The sequence below is a fragment of the Scyliorhinus canicula genome, chromosome 8, assembly GCF_902713615.1.
Source record: "Scyliorhinus canicula chromosome 8, sScyCan1.1, whole genome shotgun sequence".
In the NCBI taxonomy this organism is placed as follows: domain Eukaryota; kingdom Metazoa; phylum Chordata; class Chondrichthyes; order Carcharhiniformes; family Scyliorhinidae; genus Scyliorhinus; species Scyliorhinus canicula.
Window position 1 is genome coordinate 190,718,820 of NC_052153.1, and position 26,336 is coordinate 190,745,155.

Here is a 26,336-nt window from a genome sequence, read left to right on the forward strand (position 1 = left end):
GCTGCTGATGACGTCTTGGTGAGTTGTTGCAGTGTGTCCTGCAGAAGACTCACAAGCATTTGGACAGTTATATGGGTAAGACGGGTAGAGACGGATATGGGGCAAATGTTTAGGACAAAGGTTTAGCACAGTGGGCTAAACGACTGGCTTGTAATGCAGAACAAGGCCAGCAGCGCGGGTTAAATTCCCGTACTAGCCTCCCCGAACAGGCGGCGGAATGTGGAGCCTAGGGGCTTTTCACAGTAACTTCATTGAAGCCTTGTAACTTGTGACAATAAGCGATTATTATTATATGTGGGGCAATTGGGAATAGCTTAATTGTAAAAACTGGGCGGCATGGACAAGTTGGGCCAAAGGGCCTGTTTTCATGCTGTAAACCTCTATGACTCTATGACTCACACTGATACCAGGATGAGTCTGGTATTAAGCTGGTGGATGTGGTGACAAAGTAGCCTCTTGCCTTCCTTTCATTCACAATTCTTTCCCAGCCTCGAACAACACCATTTATCTATCACTCTGCCTGCTTCCCCAACATTCATTAATCATTTCCTTTTCATGTACACTCAACAGTATGTAAAGCGTGTGCACAGGACTGGATGCTAACGTGCCCCCCCCCCCCCCCCCCCCCCCCCCCTTTCACTAAATACACTGTGGAAATATGCTCACCTTTGCACTGGCCAAGGAGAAACATAATCAGAGAAACCTTTATTCTGCCTAAAGAAAAGCTGAGACCTCAATACAATCCCTGGGGAACATCACTTGTCACATCATGCCAATCAGAGTACAAAGAAGCTGGTTTAGCACAGGGCTAAACTGCTGGCTTTGAAAGCAGACCAAGGCAGGCCAGCAGCACGGTTCAATCCCTGTACCAGCCTCTCCGAACAGGCGCCAGAATGTGGCGACTAGGGGCTTTTCACAGTAACTTAATTTGAAGCCTACTTGTGACAATAAGTGATTTTCATTTTTCATTTAATTTCCTTTATCCCAATCTCCATCTCCAATCTCAGCCAATTACTGCCCCACGATATAAGGGTTATCTCCAGTTCGGGACGTTCTTCTTTTTTGCTAATATTGTCTTGTGTGTTAACTTAATGAATGCCTCCTTAAATATACCAAATGTTGCCCTTGCTAGTGATGCTCACACCCTGTGAAAGAGTATGAAAGAAAGTGCAGACATAGGATAGCAGCAGTCCGCACTCCCCTGCGGACATGGAAGGAATGTGTTCCTCTTACATTTTAAACAGTTCCCTGATGCCCATTGTAACGCAGCGTAAGGAACTCTTATCAGCTGTGACAAGGAGAATAATAGAAATAGCCAAACTATAAAAGTTTGGCACATTTTCCATTTAATCAACAGCATATATCGCAAATATCACTAAATTCAAGGACATTTTAGCTTGGATCTCACAACTGCCACAGGTCACACTTAAAATTGGTAATTTCACACTTTGAGAAGCACTGCTTTTATCTCTTCACATATTCATTTATTGCCAGTTTTTACTCATTTTGATGAAGATTGCTCTGCTGTACTGTGACTCCTTCACCATGTATTGCACAGCTCAAATATATAAATGGTATTCTTGGGTGCTAGGCAAGGCTGCCCTCCACTGATGCTAGGGACAGGAATACTTTTCTCTATGTGCTCAGCTCAGTGGGTACGAATCTCACCTCTGAACTAGAAAGTCTTGGGTTTAAGGCCTACATCAGGCATGTAATCCAGGGGGACATTCCAGTGTAGTACTGAGGGAGTGCTGCAGTGTAGTACTGAGGGAGTGCTACTGAGGGAGTACCTGTGGTCAGCACGGTAGCACAAGTGGTTAGCACTGTGACTTCACAGTGCCAGGATCCCAGGTTTGATTCCATGCTGGGTCACTGTCTGTGTGGAGTCTGCACATTCTCCCTGTTTCTGCATGGGTTTCCTCCGGGTGCTCTGGTTTCCTCCCACAGTCCAAAGACGTGCAGGTTAGGTGGATTATGGGGATAGGATCAAAGTGAGGGCTTAATGTGGGTCGGTGCAGATTCGATGGGGCGAATTGCCTCCTTCTCCACTGGATGATCTATGCTGCAGTGTCAGAGGTACCATCCTTTTGATCAGACATGAGATGTAAAGAGCGTTAAGGAATTTGCCACCACCTGAAGGGAAATTAGTGATGGACAACAAATATTGGCCTTGCCAGTGATGCTCACATCCTATGAAAGAATAAAACAAAAGTTCTTAGCTAGTGAAAGGCACTATAAAAATGAAATTCTTTCTGTCTTTCCTTTTTCTCTGTCAATCTGAATGTAGCAGAACCAGCTGAACATTTTGCTTTAAACCCAGCTGAGAAAAGACTCTTTACTCCGACCATTGTTCACCCTGTAATAAGCTACGTAATTACAGTACCCAATGTTTTTATGTGGATATCTCTGGCAAGGCCAGCATTTGTTGCCCATCCCTGGTTGGCCTGGAATGGAGTGGCTTGCTAGGCCATTTCTGAGGGCAGTTAAGAGTCAGCTACAACATTGTGGGTCTGGAGTCACACACGCCCGGCTAGGTAAGGATGGCAGATCATCATGGAGCCCCAATCCAATTCTGTGACCATCGGGTAATTAAATGTCTGGTGTCGGTTCTCCCATCCCTTTAAAGGTGGTGATCCCACCTGTTGGAGGGCCGGAGGCTCTTCAGTCTCAATAGTGCCATTTGGAACAGTGATCAGTGTTGGAACTACAACCATCCAACAACAGCTTCATGGACGCCACCCCAGAATCAGGATAAGAGAGGTTAGAGTTGCTGAAGCTTGTCAGGCAGGTCTGTCAGGGGTGGGTGAGCTATTGATGAGGGTATTTGCGCAGGGGCAGCCATTGCCATTGGTGGGGGTAAGTGCCCTTCATGGGCTACAGAGTGTCCAATCAGTGTTCCTCCCCAACCCCTGAGCCTGCATGGAGGTCTGTGATGATACAGCAGATGGTAAGTGCCAGGCTGTCCAAATCCCAAAGGGAAACTTGAACAAGCTACCACAACAATTTGCAATTTGTATATTATGAGGAGTTATCTGAAGCTGAGAGGTAAATTTCAGACCACTTGTGAAGATTTGAAATATTAAATTTAAACAGTTATTAAACTAAATTAAAAAGTAAAAAAACACTAAAAAACATAAGAACACCTTCACATTGTATACAGCACTTCTACAAACATTTCCTAAAAGATTTTCTCGCAGGTAAATTTAGAGCTAAACCCACTTTTGATGGCAACAGTCCTCATAGATTTTTAATCTGTAAAAAATTTAGTAATATTACTCCAAAATGCACTGCTGCTGTAGGGGGAATCTTACACAGGTTTTTTTTCCCTCTTTCATCGATACTTGAGAAGCCACAGCTTGTCTCAAAAGCTTTGAAGACCAAACCACATTTCATTAAAGGTGGCAGCAGCTGGTTTTCACAAGTTTGTCTCAAGCACATACGGCCTTGTCAAGATCGCATAGCCACAAACAAGTCTTCAATTCCTCTTTAAATATGTTTTTTTTCTTTGATATTTCTATTATTTCTACAGTTCTTTAGAAGTTCCCCTTCCTGGAATTTACCAATCTTTCATGGTCCTCTATGTCTATTCTATTGTTATAAATGTAAACATACTACTTTGCCTCATCACTTGCCATCTCCCAATTGTATATGTTTCTTTTTAAATACAAGTTAACTTTAAATTGCTTCTCTTATCTGCCTAATATAAATTCTTATTCATGCTGCCCCCTGTATTCCATCTTAGCTCCATTCAGTTCCACTTCAACCACTTGCCTTCACAAGTATCCCTTTCTGATAATTTGACCCTTGCAGTCTGTCTTCAGTTGATTAAACCAGTCACATCCATACACAAGCTTGTTTCACAGCATATGACACTGATATTGAAAATAATATTGAGAAATCTAATTTTCTCTCTCGGCCACAAGGTTTCACTGGTTGATCTCCTCATGCAGTAAAGCTCCCCCCCCCCACCTTCCCACTGCTGGTAAAATCCCTCAATTGGCCTTTTAAAAAATAAATTTATGGGATGTGGGCATCACTGGCTCAGCCAGCCTTTATTGCCCATGCCTCTGAATTCCATTGCACCAGGAAAGTGATGGACACTCCACACTCCATTTTCCCTCTTAATTCTCAAAATCCCCATCCCCACCACTGCCCACTTACTCCCGAGGGACCCATTAAATTCCATCCATAATATGTAAACAGTGCTAGCCACTGTGTTACCGTGCTGCCCTAAAGTAATAAAGTAAGTCTCTAAGTGGCTTGATTGTGGTAGCACCCTTGCCTCTGGATCCTAACAAAACTGGAGTCAATGGGAATCAGGGGGGAAAATCTCCGCTGGTTGGAGTCATACGTAACACAAAGGAAGATGGTTATGGTTGTCGAAGGTCAGTCATCTCCGTCCTGGGACATCACTGCAGGAGTTCCTAAGGGTAGTGTTCTAGGCCCAACCATCTTCAGCTGCTTTATCATTGACCTTCCTTCCAATATAAAGTCAGATGTGGGGATATTTGCAGATGACTGCACAATGTTCAACACCACTAAAGCAGTTCACTTTCCTGGATGAGTGCAGCTCCAACATAACTCAAAAAGCTCAACACCATCAGGGACAAAGCAGCCCGCTTGATTGGCACCCCTTCTACAAACATCCATTCCCTCCACCACCAATGAACAGTGGCAGTGTGTACCATCTACAAGGCACACTGCAGTAACTCACCAAGGCCCTTTAGGCAGCATCTTCCAAGTCCACGACCACAGCCGTCTAGAAGAACAACGGCAGCAAAAACTAGGAACCCCACCAGCTGGAGGTTCCCCTCCAAGTCACTCACCACCCTGACTTGGAAATATTTCGCTGTTCCTTCATTGTTGTTGAGTCAAAATCAAAATCCTCAAACTTCCCCCCCCCTCACCTAATAGCACGGTGGATGCACCTATACCTCATGGACTGCAGTGGTTCAAGAAGCAGCTCATGGGCAGCACGGTGGAGCAGAGGGTTAGCCCTGCTGCCCCACGGTGCCGAGGTCCCAGGTTCAATCCCGGCTCTGGGTCACTGTCCGTGTGGCGTTTGCACATTCTCCCCATGTCTGCGTGGGTCTCACCCCCACAACCCGAAGATGTGCAGGGTAGATGGATTTCGCCACGCTAAATTGCCCCTTAATTGGAAAAAAATTAATCGGGTACTCTAAATTCATATAAAAAAAAGAAGGCAGCTCACCACCACCTTCTCAACGGCGACTAGGGCAACAATTTGGACAACAAATGCTGGCCTAGCCAGCAAAACCCACACCCTGTAAAAATGAATTTCGAAATATTAAGCTTGAGGTCTCAAGCCCCAGTACAGAGTTTCAGCGTATAATCTAGAGCGTTACTACAGTATAATGCATAGAGGGTGCTGCATTGTTAGAGGTGTCGTCGGTTAGATGTTAAACCAAGGCTCTGTCTGTTTATTCATGTTAAAGAACCATAAATACTCTTGCACGAAAAGCAAGGAATTTCCCCAGCATCCTGTGATGTCAAAAACAGAATATATTGGCTATTCCACTCTTTAATGTTCATGGGATCTTGCTGTGCTTAATGTGGTTGCCAATGTTGCTCACAACAGTCATTTCTTTTTACACTTAATCACTGTACTGGAAACCAAATGCTGGAAAATCTCAGCAGGTCTGACAGCATCTGTGGAGAGAGAAAAGAGCAAACATCGAGTCTGAATGGCTCTCCGTCAACGCTCTGATGAACCATTGGCGTAAACATCCATCTGATTCACTACTAATGTCCTTTACGGAAGGAAATCTGCAATCCTCACCCTGCATAGGCCCTCCTGTCTCACCATGTCGGATCAGTTACCAGGACAGCACTGTGTCGTTAGACTTATACAGTCACCGTAACAATGGGCTGAAGTTCAACCAGGGGTGGGGTGCGAGGTGTGGCGAAGGGTGGAGCTGGCCTGTTAAGGACAAGGGGGGGCAATGTGGTAGGAGGGCTGTGCAAAGTGGGGTTGGGACGGCGAGGGCTCACGATGGAAGGCAGAAGGGCAAGGAGGTGGATGAAGAAGATGGACAGTGGAAAGCAAAGGAAAGAATGAGGGGAGGGAACCTGAACCCTGACAAGGGTGCATGAACAGCTCACAGATAAGGGGGTAATTTACTGGAAGGGGGTGCACAAAGACTTCAGATGCAGCGGGTAGAGGTCAGAGTGGGGCATGGGCGCCTCGCAGACTGTGGGCTCTGGGGAAAGGTGGTTGAATCTTGAGGTTTCTGTCATTTACCTCTGTGATGCTGACCTTCAACCCTGCCCGCCCAGGGACAAATCAGCTGCCAGCCCGCCAGGAGATTCAGAGGAGAACTCGCCTGTGCATAATTAGTAAGGTTCAAGCATAGAGTCCGGTGCAGGATCCCGCCATTCCGATTGGTGGGCCAGGCGCCACCAGAGCCGCCCACCACCACACAGTCCCAAACTGGGCGAATTCAGCTCTGCGTATTTAAATATATAAATAGTGGAAACATTTTGCATTCAACCTCCATTTATCACTGGCTCCCAGTGTAAGGTTTGTGAATCTAATGTGTGCCAAAGAGCAGACATATGCTCATTCAAAGTGAGGAATAGATCAAAGTGCAGGCAGGAGGTGTAAGATGGCATTCTGCAGGTGGGATTGGGAGGTGGTGATCAGACACATTACCACTATACCAACCCCACAGATTTACCCGTTACTGTTAGGAAACGCTGGAAAAAGTCAGCAAGTCTGGCAGGATCTATGGAGAGAAAAACATTTCATGCCCAATATGACGCTTCTTCAGAACTTCTCCAGCTCTGAAGAAGAATCCTATTTGACTCGAAATGTTAATTCTGTTTCGCTGTCCTCAGATGGTGCCAGGCCTGCTATGTTTTGCCAGCATTTTGTGTTTTTAATTCAGATTTCCGGCATTCACAGTGTTTAGCCTTTATATAAGCAATATTGTCATCAGGAGGTGTTGCAATTTTACGTGTGGGTCTGATAATAGCCTGCAGGTTGCTGGTAACTGCTTGGGTCCTGTTTTAATAATAATAATAATTGCTTATTGTCACAAGTAGGCTTCAGTGAAGTTACTGTGAAAAGCCTCTAGTCACCACATTCCGGCGCCTGCTCAGGGAGGCCGGTACAGGAATTGAACCCGCGCTGCTGGCCTTGTTCTGCATTACAAGCCAGCTGTTTAGCCCACCGTGCTAATTACTTGTGGAACACTCCCACCCCAACTCCTCACCCTCCCCACCCGGCCAAATGAGTTAGGATCAGCCAACCTCCTGCTCCAGCGTGTTTGGGGGAGGGGGTATTATGGGAGGGCCATGAAGAATGCAGCACGAGTTTGTCGAGTCAAACTGAAAGTAACTTTGTTTACAACAATATGTACACGGCATCAGCAGTTGACTACTGGTTCCCTCTCTAACCACACGGGCCAGCTCTATATATACAGCTCACTGCTAAAGATTGTTCCACACATCCCCCCCCCCCCCCCCCCCCCCCCAACACCCCACACACACGGGGAGCTCATATTCCCCAAGGAACATGGGATAGCCAATTGTCCCCAGCTAATAGTGTCAGGCAGGTTATAACAGGGGACTTCGCTGCCTGCTTAAATTACTGCGCTCCCTGATTTTTTTCAAATTGTTTCTAATGATGTGGACATTTATTGCCCTTTCATAGTTTCCCTGATGACGTGGGTTTAATTGAGTAGATTGCACCGAGCGAGGCAAACGCATGCTCAGCTGCAGGCAGCCATGACTGAGCTAACTTTATTTACACCTTCTCAGCAGAGAGGGCAGCAGAGAGGGCAATATAACAAAATGCTCAGCTTGTGTAACATACGACACACCCACCCCAATAGAAAAAACAACTTGCACACTAAAATGTAAAATAGCACATGAACATACTTTCTAAGATACAACATTTCTAAACCAAAATCAACAATATCCGAAATTTAACAGGTTGGGTTGTATATTTCTTTTTCCTGTAATCGCAACTAAAATACATACATGACTAAGATTATCAATGTAGTCTGAGGCTCTGGGACTATGTCCCCCCCCCAGGATTTGTTGGCCACAGAAGAAGTGTTCAATCACCCTGGGAATCCTTCCTCCACTGCCCCACTATTCACCAACCGCATGGGTGAAGATACGTTTACAACAAACTTACAGCCAGTGTTGTTTTTCCATTGGAAAAAAATGTTTTTCCTTAACACCAGTATGTGTTCAACAAAAATATCATAATTTGACACAAAATAATGGAAAGAGCAATGTGTGGGAGAGGGAGATACTTCAGTCGACTGACATTAGATCGACAATAAATTACCCTTAAGTGCCCAAAGGTCAGATGGAATTATGGGGATAGGGCAGGGGATGGGACCTAGGTGGGGTGCTCTTTCATAGGGTCGATGCAGACTCGATGGACCAAATGGCCTCCTTCTGTGCTGTAGGGATTCGATCATTCTATGGTAACAGCTAAAACATTGAGGTCAATGGAAGGAGGGGTGGTGGGTGGAGTTCATGGCTAACCCGTTGGGAGTTTGAAAGTAGCCTGAATAGAATGTGGAACTCACCACGACAAGAAGTGGTTGAGACAAGTACATTAGAGATATGAGGGGAAGGTGGATGTTTTTATTTTTAAAAGGTGTCCCCTGGTTTCAGTCACTCTTACAAGTGGAAATATCCATCTATCAATTCCCTCAGGATCTTACCTCTTTCAATAAATCACCTCTCGCTCTTCTGAACCCCAATGGGTATAAACACAACATGTTCAACATATCCTCATAAGATAACCACTTTATCCGAGGAACAAGTGGAATGAATCTTCTCTGAACTGTCTCTAACAAAATTATTTCCTTTTTCAAATAATGGGACCAAAAGTGGACGCAGAATTTCAGGTGTGGTCTCACCAAGAATCACAGAACCTCCACAGCGCAGATAGAGTGGCCCATCGAGTCTACATAGAACCTCCAAAAGAGTACCCCACCTAGGCCCACTCCCCCGCCTCATCTCTGTAACCCCCTTAACCCCACCTGACGTTTGGACACAAAGGGGCCATTTAGCATAGCCAATCCAGCTAACCTGCACATCTTTGGACTGTGGCAGGAAACTGGAGCTCCCAGAAACCCACACAGACAGGGGGAGAACCTGCAAACTCCACACAGTCATACAAGGCCCAGGTCCCTGGTGCTGTGAGGCAGAAGTGCTAACCACTGTGCCGCCATGCAGCCCCATACAGACCCTGTACAACTACAGTAAAATTTCCCTACTTATATAATTCCTTGCAATAAATGTGAACATTCCATTTGCCTCCCTAATCATTTGTTCTCCCTGATTACTATTTTTTTGTGATTCATGTATCAGGACACCCAGATCCCTCTGAGCCTCAGAGTCTGAAATCTCTCTCCATCTGAATAATTGCTGCTTTCTTATTCTCCTGCCAAATTGCACATTATACTCCATCTGCCAAATTTCTGTCTACCCACATGACCTACTTATTCTTTATCACCTCTTGACAACGTATTTTCCGGCCTGCCTTAGTGTCATTACCAAATGAGCTGCCACACATTCAGTTCCATTTGTAAGATTCTTAAACAAGGGGGGGGCGGGGGTCTCACTTCCCTCGAAGTCCGGGCCCAGGTATCAATGACACAAAACAAACCTTCCAGGGGATGGACCCCAGCACCAGGGCATGCCCACGGCCGGAGGGTGGGTGGGTGATTGCAACGGGGTGGGGAACAGCTCCCGGTCCAGGTAACGTTATGTCATAGGTGCAGGTTCTGGGGTCCAGTGATTGGGGGCCTCCCCCTTGCGGCTGGCTGCTTGTGGGCAGGGCGTTCTGGGTGTGGGGGAGCGGGGGGTGGAGATCAGTGGAGGAATGGAGGGTCCCGGGGTGGGAGCGACTGCTGTTTGTCAGTCTAACACCCTCTCCCAATTCCTTACAGATATTGAACAGTATGGATGTTATTTTGGACCCTGCAGAACAGGCCCTGATGGTGCTCCTGGTAGGCCGGGTGGTCGGCACCATAGACACCGGACGCAGCAATAGTGTCTACAGAGGCTTGGGGCGCTGCCCATGTGCCGGACACCCCCCCCCCCCCCCCACACCCGGAACGCCCTGAGGAACTGGCCACCCATCAGGCCAGGGAGGGACCCAGAGGGGGAGGCCTGCAACAGCCTGGGGTGTATAAGCGTCACTGGTCATTCGAACAGGAGACGCAAGACGGTGCGGCCACTGTGCCATATCCTCGTGAGCTTGGCACCACTTGGAGGAGAAGGACACCCAGTCTTCGTGGCAATCCAAGGTCACCACAGCCCTGAACTTTAATACCTCGGGTCCTTGCAGGGCTCGAGCAGGGACCTGTGTAGCATCTGGCAGGCCACAGCCCACTTGTGCATCTGACAGGTCACAGATGTCCTGTTTGCTCTGGCAGAAAACTATATAAACTTTGACATAGACCCAAGCCCAACAAGCTGCCTGGGCAACAGGGTTCTCCACCATCGCTGGGATACCCCAGGTCCAGGGGCTGATAGACAGCACTCATGTCACCTTGTGAACATCGGGCCACCTGGGAGTGCCCTACATCAACAGGAAGTGGTTCCACCCCCTTAATATCCAACTCCTGTGCGACTACTGCAAACAGATCATGCACGTTGCCCAGCCTTCCCGGAGAGTGTCCACAATAGCTACATCCTGGGGTAGTCGGTCATCCCTGGCATCTTCGAGGACCATCCCAGGATGGGTGGTTGGTTCTTGGGGGATAGTGAGTACCCGCTGAGGACCTGGCTAATGACGCCAGTCCGGGGCTGGTGACCGATGTGGAGACAGATACAACATGGACCATGTGGCCACCCGGCTGGCATTGAGCGGTCCATCGTACTCCTCAAAATGCGATTCCGATGCCTAGACCGCTCTGGTGGTGCCCTCGCAGAGGGTCGCCTGCTTTGTGCTGGTCTGCTGTGCCCTCAACAACCTGGCACGGCAGCAGGGCGATGTGCTGGAGGTGGAGGAACATATGGCCACCTTGTGGTGCTGCTGGTAGGCTGGGCAGTAGGCGGAGGACGAGGATAATGAGGAGGTACTGGACCAGCAGGAGCTGGAGGACAATCCAGGGAGAAACCGGAGGACCAGCCGGAGGCTTCAGGACAGGCGACAGTGACAAAGGTCCAGCAAGCCCGGAGTTCCAGGGAGGCCTTCATACTCGCCCGCTTCATATAGTCAGTCAATGCTATCTTCCCCCTCCCCCCCCACACCCCTCTCCACCCCAATTCCTACCCTACCATGGTCTGTGTTACATCACTCCAGGGTGCTGGGATTGTGTAGGGGGGGGGGGGTTGATAACCCACAGAGAGCTTGGCTCTGGTGCTCCTCAAGCTATGTCATAGTCTGACCCCTGCCTGTTTGCTGGGTGCCCGCTCACACCCGTCACCTGCACGCGGTGTGCTCGGGGTGGGGCCCATGCCTGGAGGGATGGACCAAGGGTTCGGAGGTCGGCTCGCATAGCGGAAGAAAGGCACAGAGGAGTTATACTGGTTGTTGTGAAGGGTGTTTAGAACAAAGAAAACTACAACACAGGAACAGGCCCTTCAGCCCTCCAAGCCCGTGCCGACCATGCTGCCTGACTAAACTACAATCTTCTACACTTCCTGGTCCGTATCCCTCTATTCCCATCCTATTCATGTATTTTCTAAATGCCCCTTAAATGTCACTATCGTCCCTGCTTCCACCACTTCCTCCGCCAGCGAGTTCCAGACACCCACAACACTCTGTGTAAAAATGTTGCCTCATACATCTCCTCTGAACCTTGCCCCTCGCACCTTAAACCTATGCCCCCTAGCAATTGACCCCTCTACCCTGGGAAAAAGCCTCTGACTATCCACTCTGTCTATGCCCCTGATAATTTTGTAGACCTCTATCAGGTCGCCACTCATCCTCCGTCGTTCCAGTGAGAACAAACCGAGTTTATTCAACCTCTCCTCATAGCTAATGCCCTCCATACCAGGCAACATCCTGGTAAATCTCTTCTGAACCCTCTCTAAAGCCTCCACATCCTTCTGGTAGTGTGGTGACCAGAATTGAACACTGTACTCCAAGTGTGGCCTAACTAAGGTTCAAGACAGCTACAACATGACTTGCCAATTCTTATACTCAATGCCCCGGCCAATGTAGGCAAGCATGCCGTCTGCCTTCTTGACTACCTTCTCCATCTGTGTTGCCCTTTTCAGTGACCTGTGGACCTGTACACCTAGATCTCTCTGACTGTCAATACTCTTGAGGGTTCTACCATTCACTGTATATTCCCTACCTGTATTAGACCTTCCAAAATGCATCACCTCACATTTGTCCGGATTAAACTCCATGGGCCATCTCTCCGCCCAAGTCTCCAAATGATCTATATCCTGCTGTATCCTCTGACAGTCCTCATCGTTATCCGCAATTCCATCAACCTTTGTGCCGTCTGCAAACTTACTAATCAGACCAGTTACATTTTCCTCCTAATCATTTATATATACTATGAACAGCAAAGGTCCCAGCACTGATCCCTGTGGAACACCACTAGTCACAGCCCTCCAATTAGAAAAGCACCTTGCCATTGCTACTCTCTGCCTTCTATGACCTAGCCGGTTCTGTATCCACCTTGCCAGCTCACCCCTGATCCCGTGTGACTTCACCTTTTGTACCAGTCTGCCATGAGGGACCTTGTCAAAGGCCTTACTGAAGTCCATATAGACAACATCCACTGCCCTACCTGCATCAATCATCTTTGTAACCTGCTCGACAAACTCTATCAAGTTAGTGAGACACGACCTCCCCTTCACAAAACCATGCTCACCAGAATGTGCCCCAGAAGCCTGTCCACTAATGTTGCTCACTGAGATGTGTGTCCCTGCGGTGGTGGAGGGTGGGGATGACAACTGTGACATGTTGATGATGACATCCACGGAGCTCTCCTCCGAGGTGGTCTCATGGGGTCAAGGTGGAGGACAACCCAGGATGGGCCGGAGCCATCGGCTGGAGGACCTGCGGAGAATGGACACGCAGTCAGTAGGAGGTTTGGGTCATTCAGCATTGCAATAACAACTCACATGTAACAGTCCATCTGGGTGGGGCCCGGTGGATCCTCACCTCTGCGGCGAGCGCCGACCTCTGTGTTGATGCCTGCTCTGTCCTCGGTCACCCCCGTAACCTCCAGAGCCCGTTCCTCAAAGATGGTAAGGATTTTAATGTCCGGCACAGTCTGATCCCTCTCCTGAAAATTGTGGGACAACTTATCCCGCGGAGACACAGAGAGGCATCGTTAGCCGCACATGTGTTTCAGCGCTATGGGGTGGGGGAGTTCTTAGGGGGGTGTAGTTGTGGAGGGGTAGAACGTTTCAGAGAGGTATTTGGGGAGGGGTAAGTATGGGTGGGCCAGGGTGCAGCATGGTGCAGAGCGGGGGCAGTGCCAGGGCAGGCTCGTGGGGGTGGGGGGGGTGGTGCCAAATCATCTCTGTGGCCAGGTGTAGGTCATTGATCTTCTTACACCACTGGACGCCAGTCTTCCTGGTCACACTTCCTGAATTGACGGCCACTGCCACCATCCCAGTTGGCACTGGCTGCCCTTTAGGCTCACCCTCCAGGATCTTCAAGGGAACAAAACATCCCTCCGGTCCTCGACCACCTCTAAAAGCCTTCCCAGGACTGCATTCCCGAATCGAGGGGCCGGTCGTCTCGGCACCATGGCTGCGAGCTGAGTGGGGTTGGCTGTGCAAGTGCTGTTTAAGTGCTGCTCAATCTTGTTAGCGGGGGCTGGCGAGCACTGTCCCGGCGAATCGGGGAGCACTGTCCCATGGGGCCTTCTTAAATGGACCAATGATGTTGTATTGCAGTGATGTTCTCGCCGGGCCGAGCATCGGGAAGCACACGGCAATTCTCGCTCGCTACCACACTTTTGGCAGAATCATGCCAGAATGTGTGAGGAAGGGATAGAGAGTACACATTTCAGTGTACAAACAGATATGGCCAGAGATTACAAAAATGGGAAAAAGGCTGAGTTAATGGCGCTGTATCTGATGCACGCAGTATTCATAACAAAATGAATTAATTTTTAGCATAGATAAAAATAAAGATGTAGGGCGGGATGCTCTAATAATGGGGCTGTGTCCCCACGCTGGCGTGCAAAGCAGCGCAAACCACTCCGGCGTCAACGGTCCCCGATAATGGGGAATGCTCCCCTTCCTCAGGGACTAGGTCAGCGGCAAAGTGGTCCCCGCAGCTCCAGCCGGCGCGTAACAGACGGCGCGAGTTCAGGCATGCGCGCTCCGACCAGCCTATTTCCGCGCATGCGCGGCATGGCCACGTGATTCCGTGCATGTGTGGGGGTTCCCTTCTCCGTGCCGGCCACCGGGCAATATGGCGGAGCCCTACAGGGGCCCAGCGCAGAGTAAAATAGGCCCCTACAGAACTAGCGTGGTTGGCTCCGATCGCGGGCCAGGCCACCGTGGGCCCCCCCTCCAGGATGGCCCCCGCAGATTCACCTTCCAGGTCCCGCCATGTGGGACCTGAGTAACCCACGCCGGCGGGACTTGGCCAAACTCGTCGGCCCATCGGGGCCCGGAGAATTGCCGGGGGGGGGGGATGCGCTTTCAACGGCCCCCGACAGGCGCGGCGGGAATCCCGCGGGTGCCCGAGATTCGGCGGGGTGAATCGGGATGCCGGCAGCGGGGTGCGATTCCCGCGTTCCCTCCCCGGGGATTCTCCGACCCGGCACGAGGTCGGAGAATCCCAGCCATGGTTGCGGGGTGACCAAGGCTGGGACCTGAATATTGAAGGGTGTTTGACATTTCAAAATGACAGGTAGCTCGGTAGCTCTGTTAATTAGTAAAGTAGTGAGAGATTACCTTGGCTCGTAGGAGAATCCCGCAAGCGATAATAGCCCCAATAATGGGGCTATGTCCCCCACGCCCACAAGAAAACAGGCGCGAATCACTGCAGACTTTTTTCTAGAAAGTTCCGGCTGCCGATACGGGACCCTGCACTTCCGTCCACGGGTCCGTGCGTGTGCACGGCGGCCGCCTGCGGCACTGGCCCCACACAACATGGTGGACCCACACAGCGGGCTGGCGCTGAGGAAGTAGCCCCCCCCTCCAGATTGCGCGCGCCTGTCAATTGGTGGCCCCTGATCGCAGGCTTGGCCGTCGTGGAGGCCCCCCCGGTGACGGATCCCCCCGCCCCCACACCCACCACCCACCAGGACGGCCATCGCAGCCGCGACTCCGAGTTCCCGCCTGGTGGAACCATATGTGAACCACGCCGGTGGGAACTCAGCCGATCGTCCGCGGAGAATCACCGCGGGGGCCTCTTTCAGCTGCCCCCGACTGGCACCGCATCACCGCGTACATGCGACGGCGGCAATTCTCCGGTCACCGGAAAATCGCCGGAAGGCATCGTGGGTCCGACACCCCATTCTCCGCCCCCGCGCCGGGCGTGATTGCAGCGCGGAGGCTCGGAGAATCCCGGCCAAGAAGTAGTAAAGGTAAGAGGTTACTTGTGGGAATAGCTTATCGACGCCTAACAGTAATTACACTTTGCGGCTGAGTATATAGGTGCAAATAAATGGAGCATGTAAGAAAGATATGGCAATACTGGCAATTCTAATGGGTGACTATAATCAACCTGTTGATTGGGCAAATCAGATTGACAAAAATTTCTTGGACTTTTGAGTTTATAGAATGTATTTTTGACAATTTCTTCAAGCAGTACATTCTGGAGCCAAGACTATCTAGACCTGGTAATGTGCAATGAGACAGGATTAATCAATAACCTTATTGTAAAAAAGCCTCTAGGAGACAGTGATCATAACATGATGGAATTTCACATTCAGTTTGAAGGTTAAAAGGTGGGTCTAAAACTTGTGTCTTAAACCTAAATGAAGTTAATTGTAAGGATATGAAGACAGTGTTGGCTAAATGGAACTTGAAAAAGATATTTAATAACTCTTAGCAAATGTCTGCTGAGGAAAGGTTCTTTGAGGAGACTAAAGTGAGGATCAAATTGAAAGAAACACTGTACAATTCTTAAATTAATAGTAGGTCAGGATATTGGACAGGTTTTAAGAAATGGGAAAGAATGACGAATAAATAATCAAATGGGAGAAATTAGAGTATGAGAGAAAGTTAGCTAGAAATATAAAAAAACTGATATTCAGAATCTCTGGACGCATTTAAAAAGGAAACAAGTATCCATAGCAAGCACAGGGCTCCAGAGACTGAGCCTGGAGCATTAGTAATGGAAGCAAAGAAATGGCGGAAACATTGAACAGGTATTATGGCTGGAATTTTCTAGCCCCTCTCACTGGGACACAGACAGTGACCCAAGCCAGGATTCGAACCCAGGACCCTGGGGCTGTGAAGCCACAGTGCTAACCACTGTGCTACCGTGCCGCTCCGCTTTGAAAACCTCCCAATGCTACTTGAAAAATCAAGACGTAAAGGGGAAGAGGATCTTAAAACAATTACCGTCAGCACAGAAAAGCTCTCCCCGTGCTCTTTTATACAGTGCTTCGTCTGAAAATGAAAATGAAAATCGCTTATTGTCACAAGTAGGCTTCAAATTAAGTTACTGTGAAAAGCCCCTAGTCGCCACATTCCGGCACCTGTTCGGGGAGGCTGGTACAGGAATTGAATCGTGCTGCTGGCCTGCCTTGGTCTGCTTTAAAAGCCAGTGATTTAGCCCAGTGTGCTAAACCAGCCCCTAATCTGCTCTCCTCTTGCTCTTTGATGCTGTGCCTCATCCCTCCACGTGCTCTTTTATCCGGTGTCTCCGCTCTTCTCATGCTCTTTTCTACATGAGAGAGAAAGGAATGAAAAAAATATGCAGAGTGAGATGAAGTGGGATGAGAGGAGGCTCGTGCGGAGCATAGCCACCACTGTAATAGTCACCACTGTAGACCCATTTGGCTGAATGCCCAGTTTCGGTGCTGTAAATTCTACTGCAGAGTTTTCCCAAGGTGACGAGAGAGAGGAGAGTACTAATGGTGTCAGGGCAGCATGTGTCTTTCTACACTACGGTATATTTGGGAAAGCTCATGACCCTGAATCTGCCATGCATTGTACGAGATTATATATGGAATTTACTGTTTAGTCTTTCCATATCTGACAAATCATTAACTCGCTTCCATTCGCTGGTGATATTGAACTTAAACTTGTGGATGACCCTAAATTAAGAGAGTCAAAGCAGCTGATTGACCGTGCGGAATCACTCGCTCGTGCTTTCCATAGAGTGGCTGAAGACAGCAAGAGGAATTGATGCACCTTCTGGTTTGGGAAGCAAAAATGTGACAGAATTCAATCACTTGGGCGGCCCTTTCAATCAAACTAACAACTGCTCGGGGAAGATAAAGAGAAGAGTAAGCTGGATACGGAATGACGGCTGCTTTGCTGAACGTTCCGAAAGACACTGACGTCACACCCAGTAACCTGGACGAGACCAATGCAGATCAGCATCTTCCCAGCCTTCATCTATTAAGGCTGGCAGCTGGCATTTGAAGAGCATTTGAAACTAACTTGTTATGTCAGATGCTACAAGTGAGCTGGCAAGGTCAGATTGTTCAAAGCATCTTAAGGTCATCGGGATAAAAATAGAGCTTACAGTTCTCTGCGACCCACTCTCACTCGACCTCCGTTCTGTCAGCTGTGACTCAGTGGTACCTCTCCCTTCTCAAACATGCTGCATATTCATGGACCAACAGTGTTTCTCATTCCTAAAGGTTATCCTTGTTGTACGCAGGTGGGCCGAGAGACACCTGCAAATCTTGCTATTTGGAAAATTGTCATTTCTGACCTCCTGATGCTCTCAGCCTCTCTCAGGGAGCTCCACAGACAGAGGCAGCAGTTATTGGAGATGCATTTAGACACCTGTCAGATACCAGTCATGTCCACCTCCACCCCCTTCCCGTTCCCCCTCCTCCGAGCACATGTTTGAATCTGAGATTTTGTGAGGTACTGGCCTTAACATGGGCAGATTGAACAAGGATTTTGCCAGTTCAAGACTCAAAAGGTTTGCCTGGGGTTTATTGCATTGTTCCTCTCTTGTCTTCTGATTGGACTCAGACCCTCTTGACCTTGATGTCTGTCTGAATCAGGAAACCAACCTGACAGAAATAGCCCCGTCTGTCCTTTAAAAAATAGTCATTGAATCAGAAAAGAGTTACAGAACATAAAGAGGCCATTCGACCCATCACGTACATGCGAGGTCTCTGCAAGTGCAACTTGCCTGGTCTCACTTATCTGCCTTTTTCTCTAATGCCGCAATTTCCTTTTTCTTTCAGATAATAGCCTTTAAATAATTTTGAAAGCCATGATTAAGTCTGCTCGACTGCACTCTCAGGCAGTGTATTCCAGATCCTAACCACTCGTTGCGTAAAAAAGTCACAGCATCATGTTGCTGTTGCTTCTTTTGTCAATCACCTTAGTTCATAGAATTTACAGTGCAGAAGGAGGCCATTCGGCCCATCGAGTCTGCACCGGCTCTTGGAAAGAGCACCCTACCCAATCCACACCTCCACCCTATCCCCATAACCCAGTAACCCCACCCAACACTAAGGGCAATTTTGGACACTAAGGGCAATTCATCATGGCCAATCCACCTAATCTGCACATCTTTGGACTGTGGGAGGAAACCGGAGCACCCGGAGGAAACCCACGCACACACGGGGAGGATGTGCAGACTCCGCACAGACAGTGACCCAAGCCGGAATCGAACCTGGGACCCTGGAGCTGTGAAGCAATTGTGCTATCCACAAGGCTACCGTGCTGCCACCTTGAATTGGTGTCCTCTGATTCTGGATCCTTCCACCAGTGGAAACAGTTCCACCCCCATCTACTCTGTCCAGATCCCTCAGAATTTATTTATTTTCTAAATTTTAGAATACCCAATTCATTTTTTCCAATTAAGGGGCAATTTAGTGTGGCCAATCCACCTACCCTGCACATTTTTAGGTTGTGGGGGCGAAACCCACGCAAACACAGGGAGAATGTGCAAACTCCACACGGACAGTGACCCAGAGCGGGGATCGAACACGGGACCTCGGTGCCGTGAGGCCGCAGGGCTAACCCACTGCGCCACCGTGCTGCCCCGATCCCTCATAATTTTGAACACTTCTATTAATTCACCCCTCAACATTCGCTTCTTCAAGGAGAACAGCCCCAGCTCCTCCAAACCTTTTTACTCCGTGCCTCTACTTATGAAGCCCAAGATGCCATATTCTCCGTTAACTACATTCTCAGACTCTCCTGCCACCTACACACACATACCCCCAGGTCTCTCTGCTCCTGCACCCTCGTTTCTCAATTCTCTGCTCCTGCACCCTTAATTCTTTGTACCCTTAATTTTATATTTTTTCTCCTCACTCTTCCTGCCAAAATGAATCACTTCACGTTTCTCTGCATTAAATTACATTTGCTACCTGTTCGCCCATTCTACCAATCTGTCTATTTCCTTTCGAAGTTCTACACTATCCTGACAGTTCACAATACTTCCAACCTTTGCGTCATCTCCAAATTTTGAAATTCCATAGAATTCGTCGAATCCCGCAAGTGGAGAAGGAAAAGCCATTGAGCATGTACCCATCCTCTGAAAGAGCACCCTACCTCGGCCCAATACCCACTCCCATGTTACCCCAGAACCCCACTTAACCTGCACATCTTTGGACTGAGGGAGGATACCGGGAGCACCTGGAGGAAACGCACGCTGATACGGGGAGAATGTGCAAACATTACACAGGCAATGACTGAAGACCAAAATCGAACCCGGTCCCTGGAGCTGTGAGGAAGCAGTGCTAACCACTGTGCCACCGTGCCACCCATTGTAGCTTTTACATCCGAATCTAAGTCCGCTGTCAACTGCCCCAGCAGCCTCGGACACAGCCATACCTACCATCACAGCTTCCGAAGTCAGATCGGCCTTTTTGAAAGTGAATCCTCGGTCCTGATGGAGTCTCTGGTCGTGCACTCAGATCCTGCACAAGCCAACTAGCGGGTGTGTTCACAGATATCTTCCACCTCTCCCTATTCTGTTCCGAGGTTCCCACCTGCTTCAAGAAGACCACCATCATACCGGTGCCAAAGAAGAACCGGGCAACATACCTCAACGAGTACCGTCAGGTGACCTTGACATCTATGTAGTGCTTCGAGAGGTTGGTCATGAGGCACATCAACTCCATACTCCCAGAATGCCTTGATCCACTGCAATTTGCATACCGCTGCAACTGGTCCACAGCAGACGCCATCTCCCTGGCCCTACACTCATCCCTGGAACATCTTGATAACGAGTACCTCTATGCCTTGCTGCATTTGCACGTGGACTGCTTCAATGGTGCTGAGCATTGTGCAGTCATCCGCAAACATCCCCACTTCTGACCTTGTGGTGGAAGGGAGGTCATTGATGAAGCAGCTCAGTAGTAATAATAATAATCTTTATTGTGACAAATAGGCTTACATTAACACTGCAATGAAGTTACTGTGAAAATGGTTGGGCCGAGAACACTACCCTCAGGAACTCCTGCAATGATGTCCTGGAGCTGAGATGATTGACCTCCAACCACCACAACCATCTTCCTTTGTTCCAGGTTTCCCTCTGATTCCCATTGACTCCAGTTTAGCCAGGGCTCCTTGATGTCACACTCGGTCAAATGCTGCCTTGATGTCAAAGGCTGTCATTCTCACCTCACTCTGGTATTTCAGTCTTTTGTCCATGTTTGAATCAAAGCTATAATGAAGTCAGGAGCTGAGTGTCTGTGAGCAGGATATTGCTGAGTAAGTGCCGCTTGATAGCAATGTTGATGACTCCTTCCATCACCTTGCTGATGATGGAGAGTAGACTGATAGTGGGGTAATTGGCTGGGTTGGATTTGACCTGTTTCTTGTGTACAGGCCACACCTGGGCAATTTTCCACATTGCCGGGTAGATGTCAGTGTTGTAGCTGCACTGGAACAGCTTGGCTAGGGCTGCGGCAAGTTCTGGAGCTCAAGTCTTCAATACTATTGCCGGAATATTGTCAGGGTCCATAGCCTTTGCAGTATCCAGTGCCTTCAGCTGTTATAGATATCATGTGGAGTGAATTGTATTGGCTGAAGACTGACATCTGTGATGCTGGGGACCTCCGGAGGAGACCGAGATGGATCATCCACTCAGCACTTGTGGTTGAAGATCGTTCAGCCTTGTCTTTTGCACATATGTGCTGGGCTCCTCCATCATTGAGGATGGGGATATTTATGGAGCCTCCTCCAGTGAGCTGTTTAATTGTCCACCACCATTCACGGCTGGATGTGGCAGGACCGTAGAGCTTCGATCTGATGTGTTCATTGTGTAATCACTTAGCTCTATCACTTGCTGCTTATGCTGTTTGGCAACACAAGTCGTCCTGAATTGTAGCTTCACCAGGCTGACACCTCATTTTTCGGTCTGCCTGATGTTGCTCCTGGCATGCTCTCCTGCACTCTTCATTGAACCTCTTCATTTGGCCCCTCAAGTCTGTTCAATCATTTAATTGACATCCAGCCCAACAAAAATCTATCAATCTGAGTTTTGTGATTTTCCATTAAGTTTCAGCCTCTATAGCTTTTTGGGGGCAGAGCATTCCAGATTTCCACCACCATGTGCTTCCTGTCATCACCCTGAATGGTCGAGCTTGAATAGTGTGCCCTCTTGTTCACACTCTCTTACAAGAGGAAATAATTACTCACTGTCTATCTCAATCAAATAAAATATTTAATTATATCGCTTCTTAATCTTTTTTAAATGAGGGAATACAAGTCTGATCTATATAACCAGCCCTCATAATTTAACCCTTTTAGTACCAGTATCATTCTGGTGAATCTATCCTGCAGCCCAGCTAAGGCCAATATATGCAAAGTAAAGATACTTTGTGGAATGGGGCTTAATACTGAGCATCCATTCAATGTTGAACATTGGAACGGGGTACAAACTATCTAAAATGATAAATTGAGGACTGATATCAGGAAGTGCTCCTTTGTGCAATGAGCAATAACTGGAATGTTCTCCAACAACTTTCCTTTGAGCACATAAGTGGCCACCTATTGAATGAACAGGCTTCTCACAACTGTGTCAGCTCATGGACAGCAATTTCCAGTATGATGTTAAACACAACTGACCGTACTCAACCAGCCCATTTTGCAAAACTCAAAACGTAGGGTTGGATTCTCTGCAGCCCCGTGCCGAGATCGTGTTTGGTGCGGGGGCGGAGAATCAATTTTCGTGCCGAAACTGGGCCTGGCACCGGTCCGGCGATTCTCCGGGACCCAAGAATCGGCGTTTTCGCGAATTACTCCCCCCAGCCGGGGATGCCATTGCCAGAGGCTTGTCCAGCGATCCTCTGCTCCCAGCTGGCTGAGTTCCTGATGACATGGTTCCAACCACCCTGGTGGGGAGCAGGGGGATTGGGCACGGTGGTGGTGGGGGGGCCTTATGGGCGGCCGGGGGACAGATCGGGCCGGTCTGTGCAAGGGCGCACGGCCTATTGGGGGGGGCCTATATTTCGGAGCTGCCTCCATGGTCCGAGTCCGCCATGGCATTCGTTGCGGCCGCTGGAGACCGCCTCCGTGCGCATGCGCGGACTGGAAAACGGAAGTGCGGGGGCACGTACCCGCAGCTGAAGCTGCGTGAATTACTCCGGGTCCCTACCAGCCCCCTGAAGGTTTATATTTTTTTGAGGAATCTCCGGAGTCCAACGCCAGAGTTTTTACACCGGCGTGGGGACATAGCCCCATTTTGTGAGAACACAGTCCATAATGTTTAACGTTGGGTGTCTTTCGGCGGTTGGACAGCACTTGCTGAACAATCCTGAGTGTGCTGAGAATGACACTAAAAACCAGTTTCACATTATCAGTTGGGCTCACAATGTGGCTCACGCCTGCTTGCCAGAAGCCACATGCATTAATACGCAAGGACATGTTCTCTGCAGACAAAAGGAAATTTGGCATTCTTGTGTCTGTGCTGATGAGTGCAAGATGCAAAGCTTCGACAACATGCCTCTTCTTTTCACCTATACTCAAGTTACTTCATAACTTAAAACATACACTGTCTACATAGGCAAAGAAAGTACTGTTCAGTGGAGTTTAGAGCCAGTGAGTACAAATAAAGTTCTGAGGGTAAGTTGGGCTCCAAGTAGAACAGTAGGGGGCAAAAACTCTGCAATCAGTCCAGGAGTTCTTGATTCCTCAATGTGGCAATTCTAGGATTTTACAGTAGGTTAACCTGCTTCCATCGCTCTTTAAGGCAGCATATTCCAGATCAGAACAATTCATGGCATAAAAACATTTCTCCTCATCTTGTCTCAGGTTATTCAGTCAATTATTTAAAAACCTATTTCCTCTGATTACTGACCCTTCTGCCAGTGAAAACCCTTTCTCCTTATTCACCCGATTATCACCTGACTCATTTTCAAACCACCTCTTAAATCTCTCCTTATTATTCTTTGCTCTGAGAACAATCCCAGTTTATCACGCCTCGCCACCTGACAGAGTTCAGCTGCAAACAGCATTTGTTTACATTTAGAAATTGGGTATCTTCCTGAATGACCTATTGAATTGACTATTGTGCTTGCAGGAAACACCCTCCCATCATCCATCTGAATTAGGCCGGCACGGTAGCATAATGCTTAGCTCTGTTGCTTCACAGCGCCAGGGTCCCAGGTTCGATTCCCGCTTGGGTCAATGTCTTTGAGGAGTCTCCACGTTCTCCCCGTGTCTGCCTGGGTTTGCTCCGGTTTCCTCCCGCATGTCCCAAAAGATGTGTTTGTTCGGTGGATTTGGACATTCTGTATTCTCCCTCCGTGTACCCAAACAGGTGCCGGAATGTGGCGACTGGGGGATTTTCACAGTAACTTCATTGCAGTTTTAATGTAAGCCTACTTGTGGCACTAATAAAGATAATTATTATTACCAACTAACCACCCCACTTGCAGAACCTCAACTCAGCAATTGCCCTCGAAAGCACTTGCTCAGGCTACCTTTCAAACCTTCCTTGCACCTGTCTTGTTTGTGAGGAAATAGGCAAACTGGGCAGTGAGGTATGGGATATCTCAGACGAATACATTAAAGATCAGTGGGGTAACAGTGCTCAGAGAGAATGCTAAACAGACTTTGCACCTATCTAGAACACCCATGTTCATAAAATCTAGGACTAATTGTTTCAGTCTAAACTTACCTGAACTCTCTGTTCTAGGTTAGTAGCTCAGATTCACGATGAGCTGCTGTTTGAGGTTGAAGATTCCCAGATTCAGGAACTAGCAGGTGAGTTTATTCTCAAACCTGGATACCATTCAATTTTGCGAGTTGAACCTCAACGACCTGTCCAGTGACTGACACGTAACGTGTAATTGCAGTAGTGTCACTGCCATCAGTTTCAGAGGAGTTGCTGTTGCTTGTGCTTGTGTTGGAATAAAATGCTGAGCGACTGATAGTTAAATCAAAAGAGTGAAGGAAGAGGAAATGGCAAATGCCGCGGAACGTTGCCGTCACCAGTACCACTTGTCCTGTCTCTGCAAATGGTATGTGTATTGTTCATTAGTGTCAGAGTTTGTAATGTAATGCGGAGCTCCCCTCTCCTCTCCTGTAAGCTGTGTAAGAAGTCTTACAACACCAGGTTAAAGTCCAACAGGTTTGTTTCAAACACGAGCTTTCGGAGCACGGCTCCTTCTTCACCTGAAGAAGGAGCCGTGCTCCGAAAGCTCGTGTTTGAAACAAACCTGTTGGACTTTAACCTGGTGTTGTAAGACTTCTTACTGTGCTCACCCCAGTCCAACGCCGGCATCTCCACATCATGGCCTGTAAGCTGTGGCACTGTGTACAGTGCTCTTGCCTTTTCAGTCAGAAGGTTGCGTGTTCAAGTCTCACTCCATAGGTTTGAGCACTCAATCTAGACTGACAATCCAGTACAGCTCTCAGGAAGTTTATTCTTTCATTCTCTGCCAGCTTCTGCTTTAAGGAGAGTGGCTGTAGGCTAGAGCCTAGATTGTGCATTGCGGAAGGGGTTTGAAGCTGTCTGTCGCAGAGCAGAGGACACTGGTCGTGGTCGGCGGGCCTGAAGGAAGGGCAATCGCCGGGGTTGGAGTTCGACATCATGCGAGGAAGTGAGACCCCGCTGAGTTAGGAGGTTTCCTGTGACGTGTGTGTCAACCCCCCCCCCCCACCCCACAACACCATCCTCACACCACTCTCACCACCCTCACACTCACACCACTCTCACCCCCTCACCACCCTCACACTCACACCACCCTCACCCCCACAACCACCCTCACACTCACACCACCCTCACCCCCACAACCACCCTCACACTCACACCACTCTCACCCCCACAACCACCCTCACACTCACACCACCCTCACCCCCACAACCACCCTCACACTCACACCACCCTCACCCCCACAACACCATCCTCACACCACTCTCACCACCCTCACACTCACACCACTCTCACCCCCACAACCACCCTCACACTCACACCACTCTCACCCCCACAACCACCCTCACACTCACACCACTCTCACCCCCACAACCACCCTCACACTCACACCACTCTCACCCCCTCACCACCCTCACACTCACACCACTCTCACCCCCTCACACTCACACCACTCTCACCCCCTCACACTCACACCACTCTCACCCCCACAACCACCCTCACACTCACACCACTCTCACCCCCTCACCACCCTCACACTCACACCACTCTCACCCCCTCACACTCACACCACTCTCACCCCCTCACACACACACCACTCTCACTCCCACAACCACCCTCACACTCACACCACCCTCATCCCCACAACCACCCTCACACTCACACCACCCTCATCCCCACAACCACCCTCACACTCACACCACTCTCACCCCCTCACCACCCTCACACACACACCACTCTCACTCCCACAACCACCCTCACACTCACACCACTCTCATCCCCACAACCACCCTCACACTCACACCACTCTCACCCCCACAACCACCCTCACACTCACACCACCCTCATCCCCACAACCACCCTCACACTCACACCACCCTCATCCCCACAACCACCCTCACACACACACCACTCTCACTCCCACAACCACCCTCACACACAGGGCCGGCTCAAGGCACCGGCAACTCGGGCAGTCGCCCGGGGCGCCATGTGCTAGGGGGCGCCAGAGACTCGGGTCCCGCGCATGCGCAGTTGGGCCGGTGCCTGCCAGCGCATGCACGGTGGCCACCCGCCCCCAGGGCGGCCCCCCGGCTCGGTCCGCCCCCCCCCCCCGCTCAGTCCCCCCCCCCCCCCCCCCGGCTCCACCCCCCCCCCCCCCCCC

At 49.3% G+C, this 26,336-nt stretch overlaps 1 protein-coding gene across 3 annotated transcripts in view; it reads left to right on the forward strand.

Moving 5' to 3' along the window:
- The window catches only part of poln (polymerase (DNA directed) nu), a 479,439-nt gene that overhangs the window by 444,746 nt on the left and 8,357 nt on the right, over positions 1-26,336 (forward strand). For all 3 annotated transcript variants that reach the window (XM_038805894.1, XM_038805895.1, XM_038805896.1), the window contains one exon: positions 24,218-24,285. In XM_038805894.1, coding sequence (XP_038661822.1) covers positions 24,218-24,285 — 68 coding nt within the window. The remainder of the gene's footprint in view (positions 1-24,217; positions 24,286-26,336) is intronic.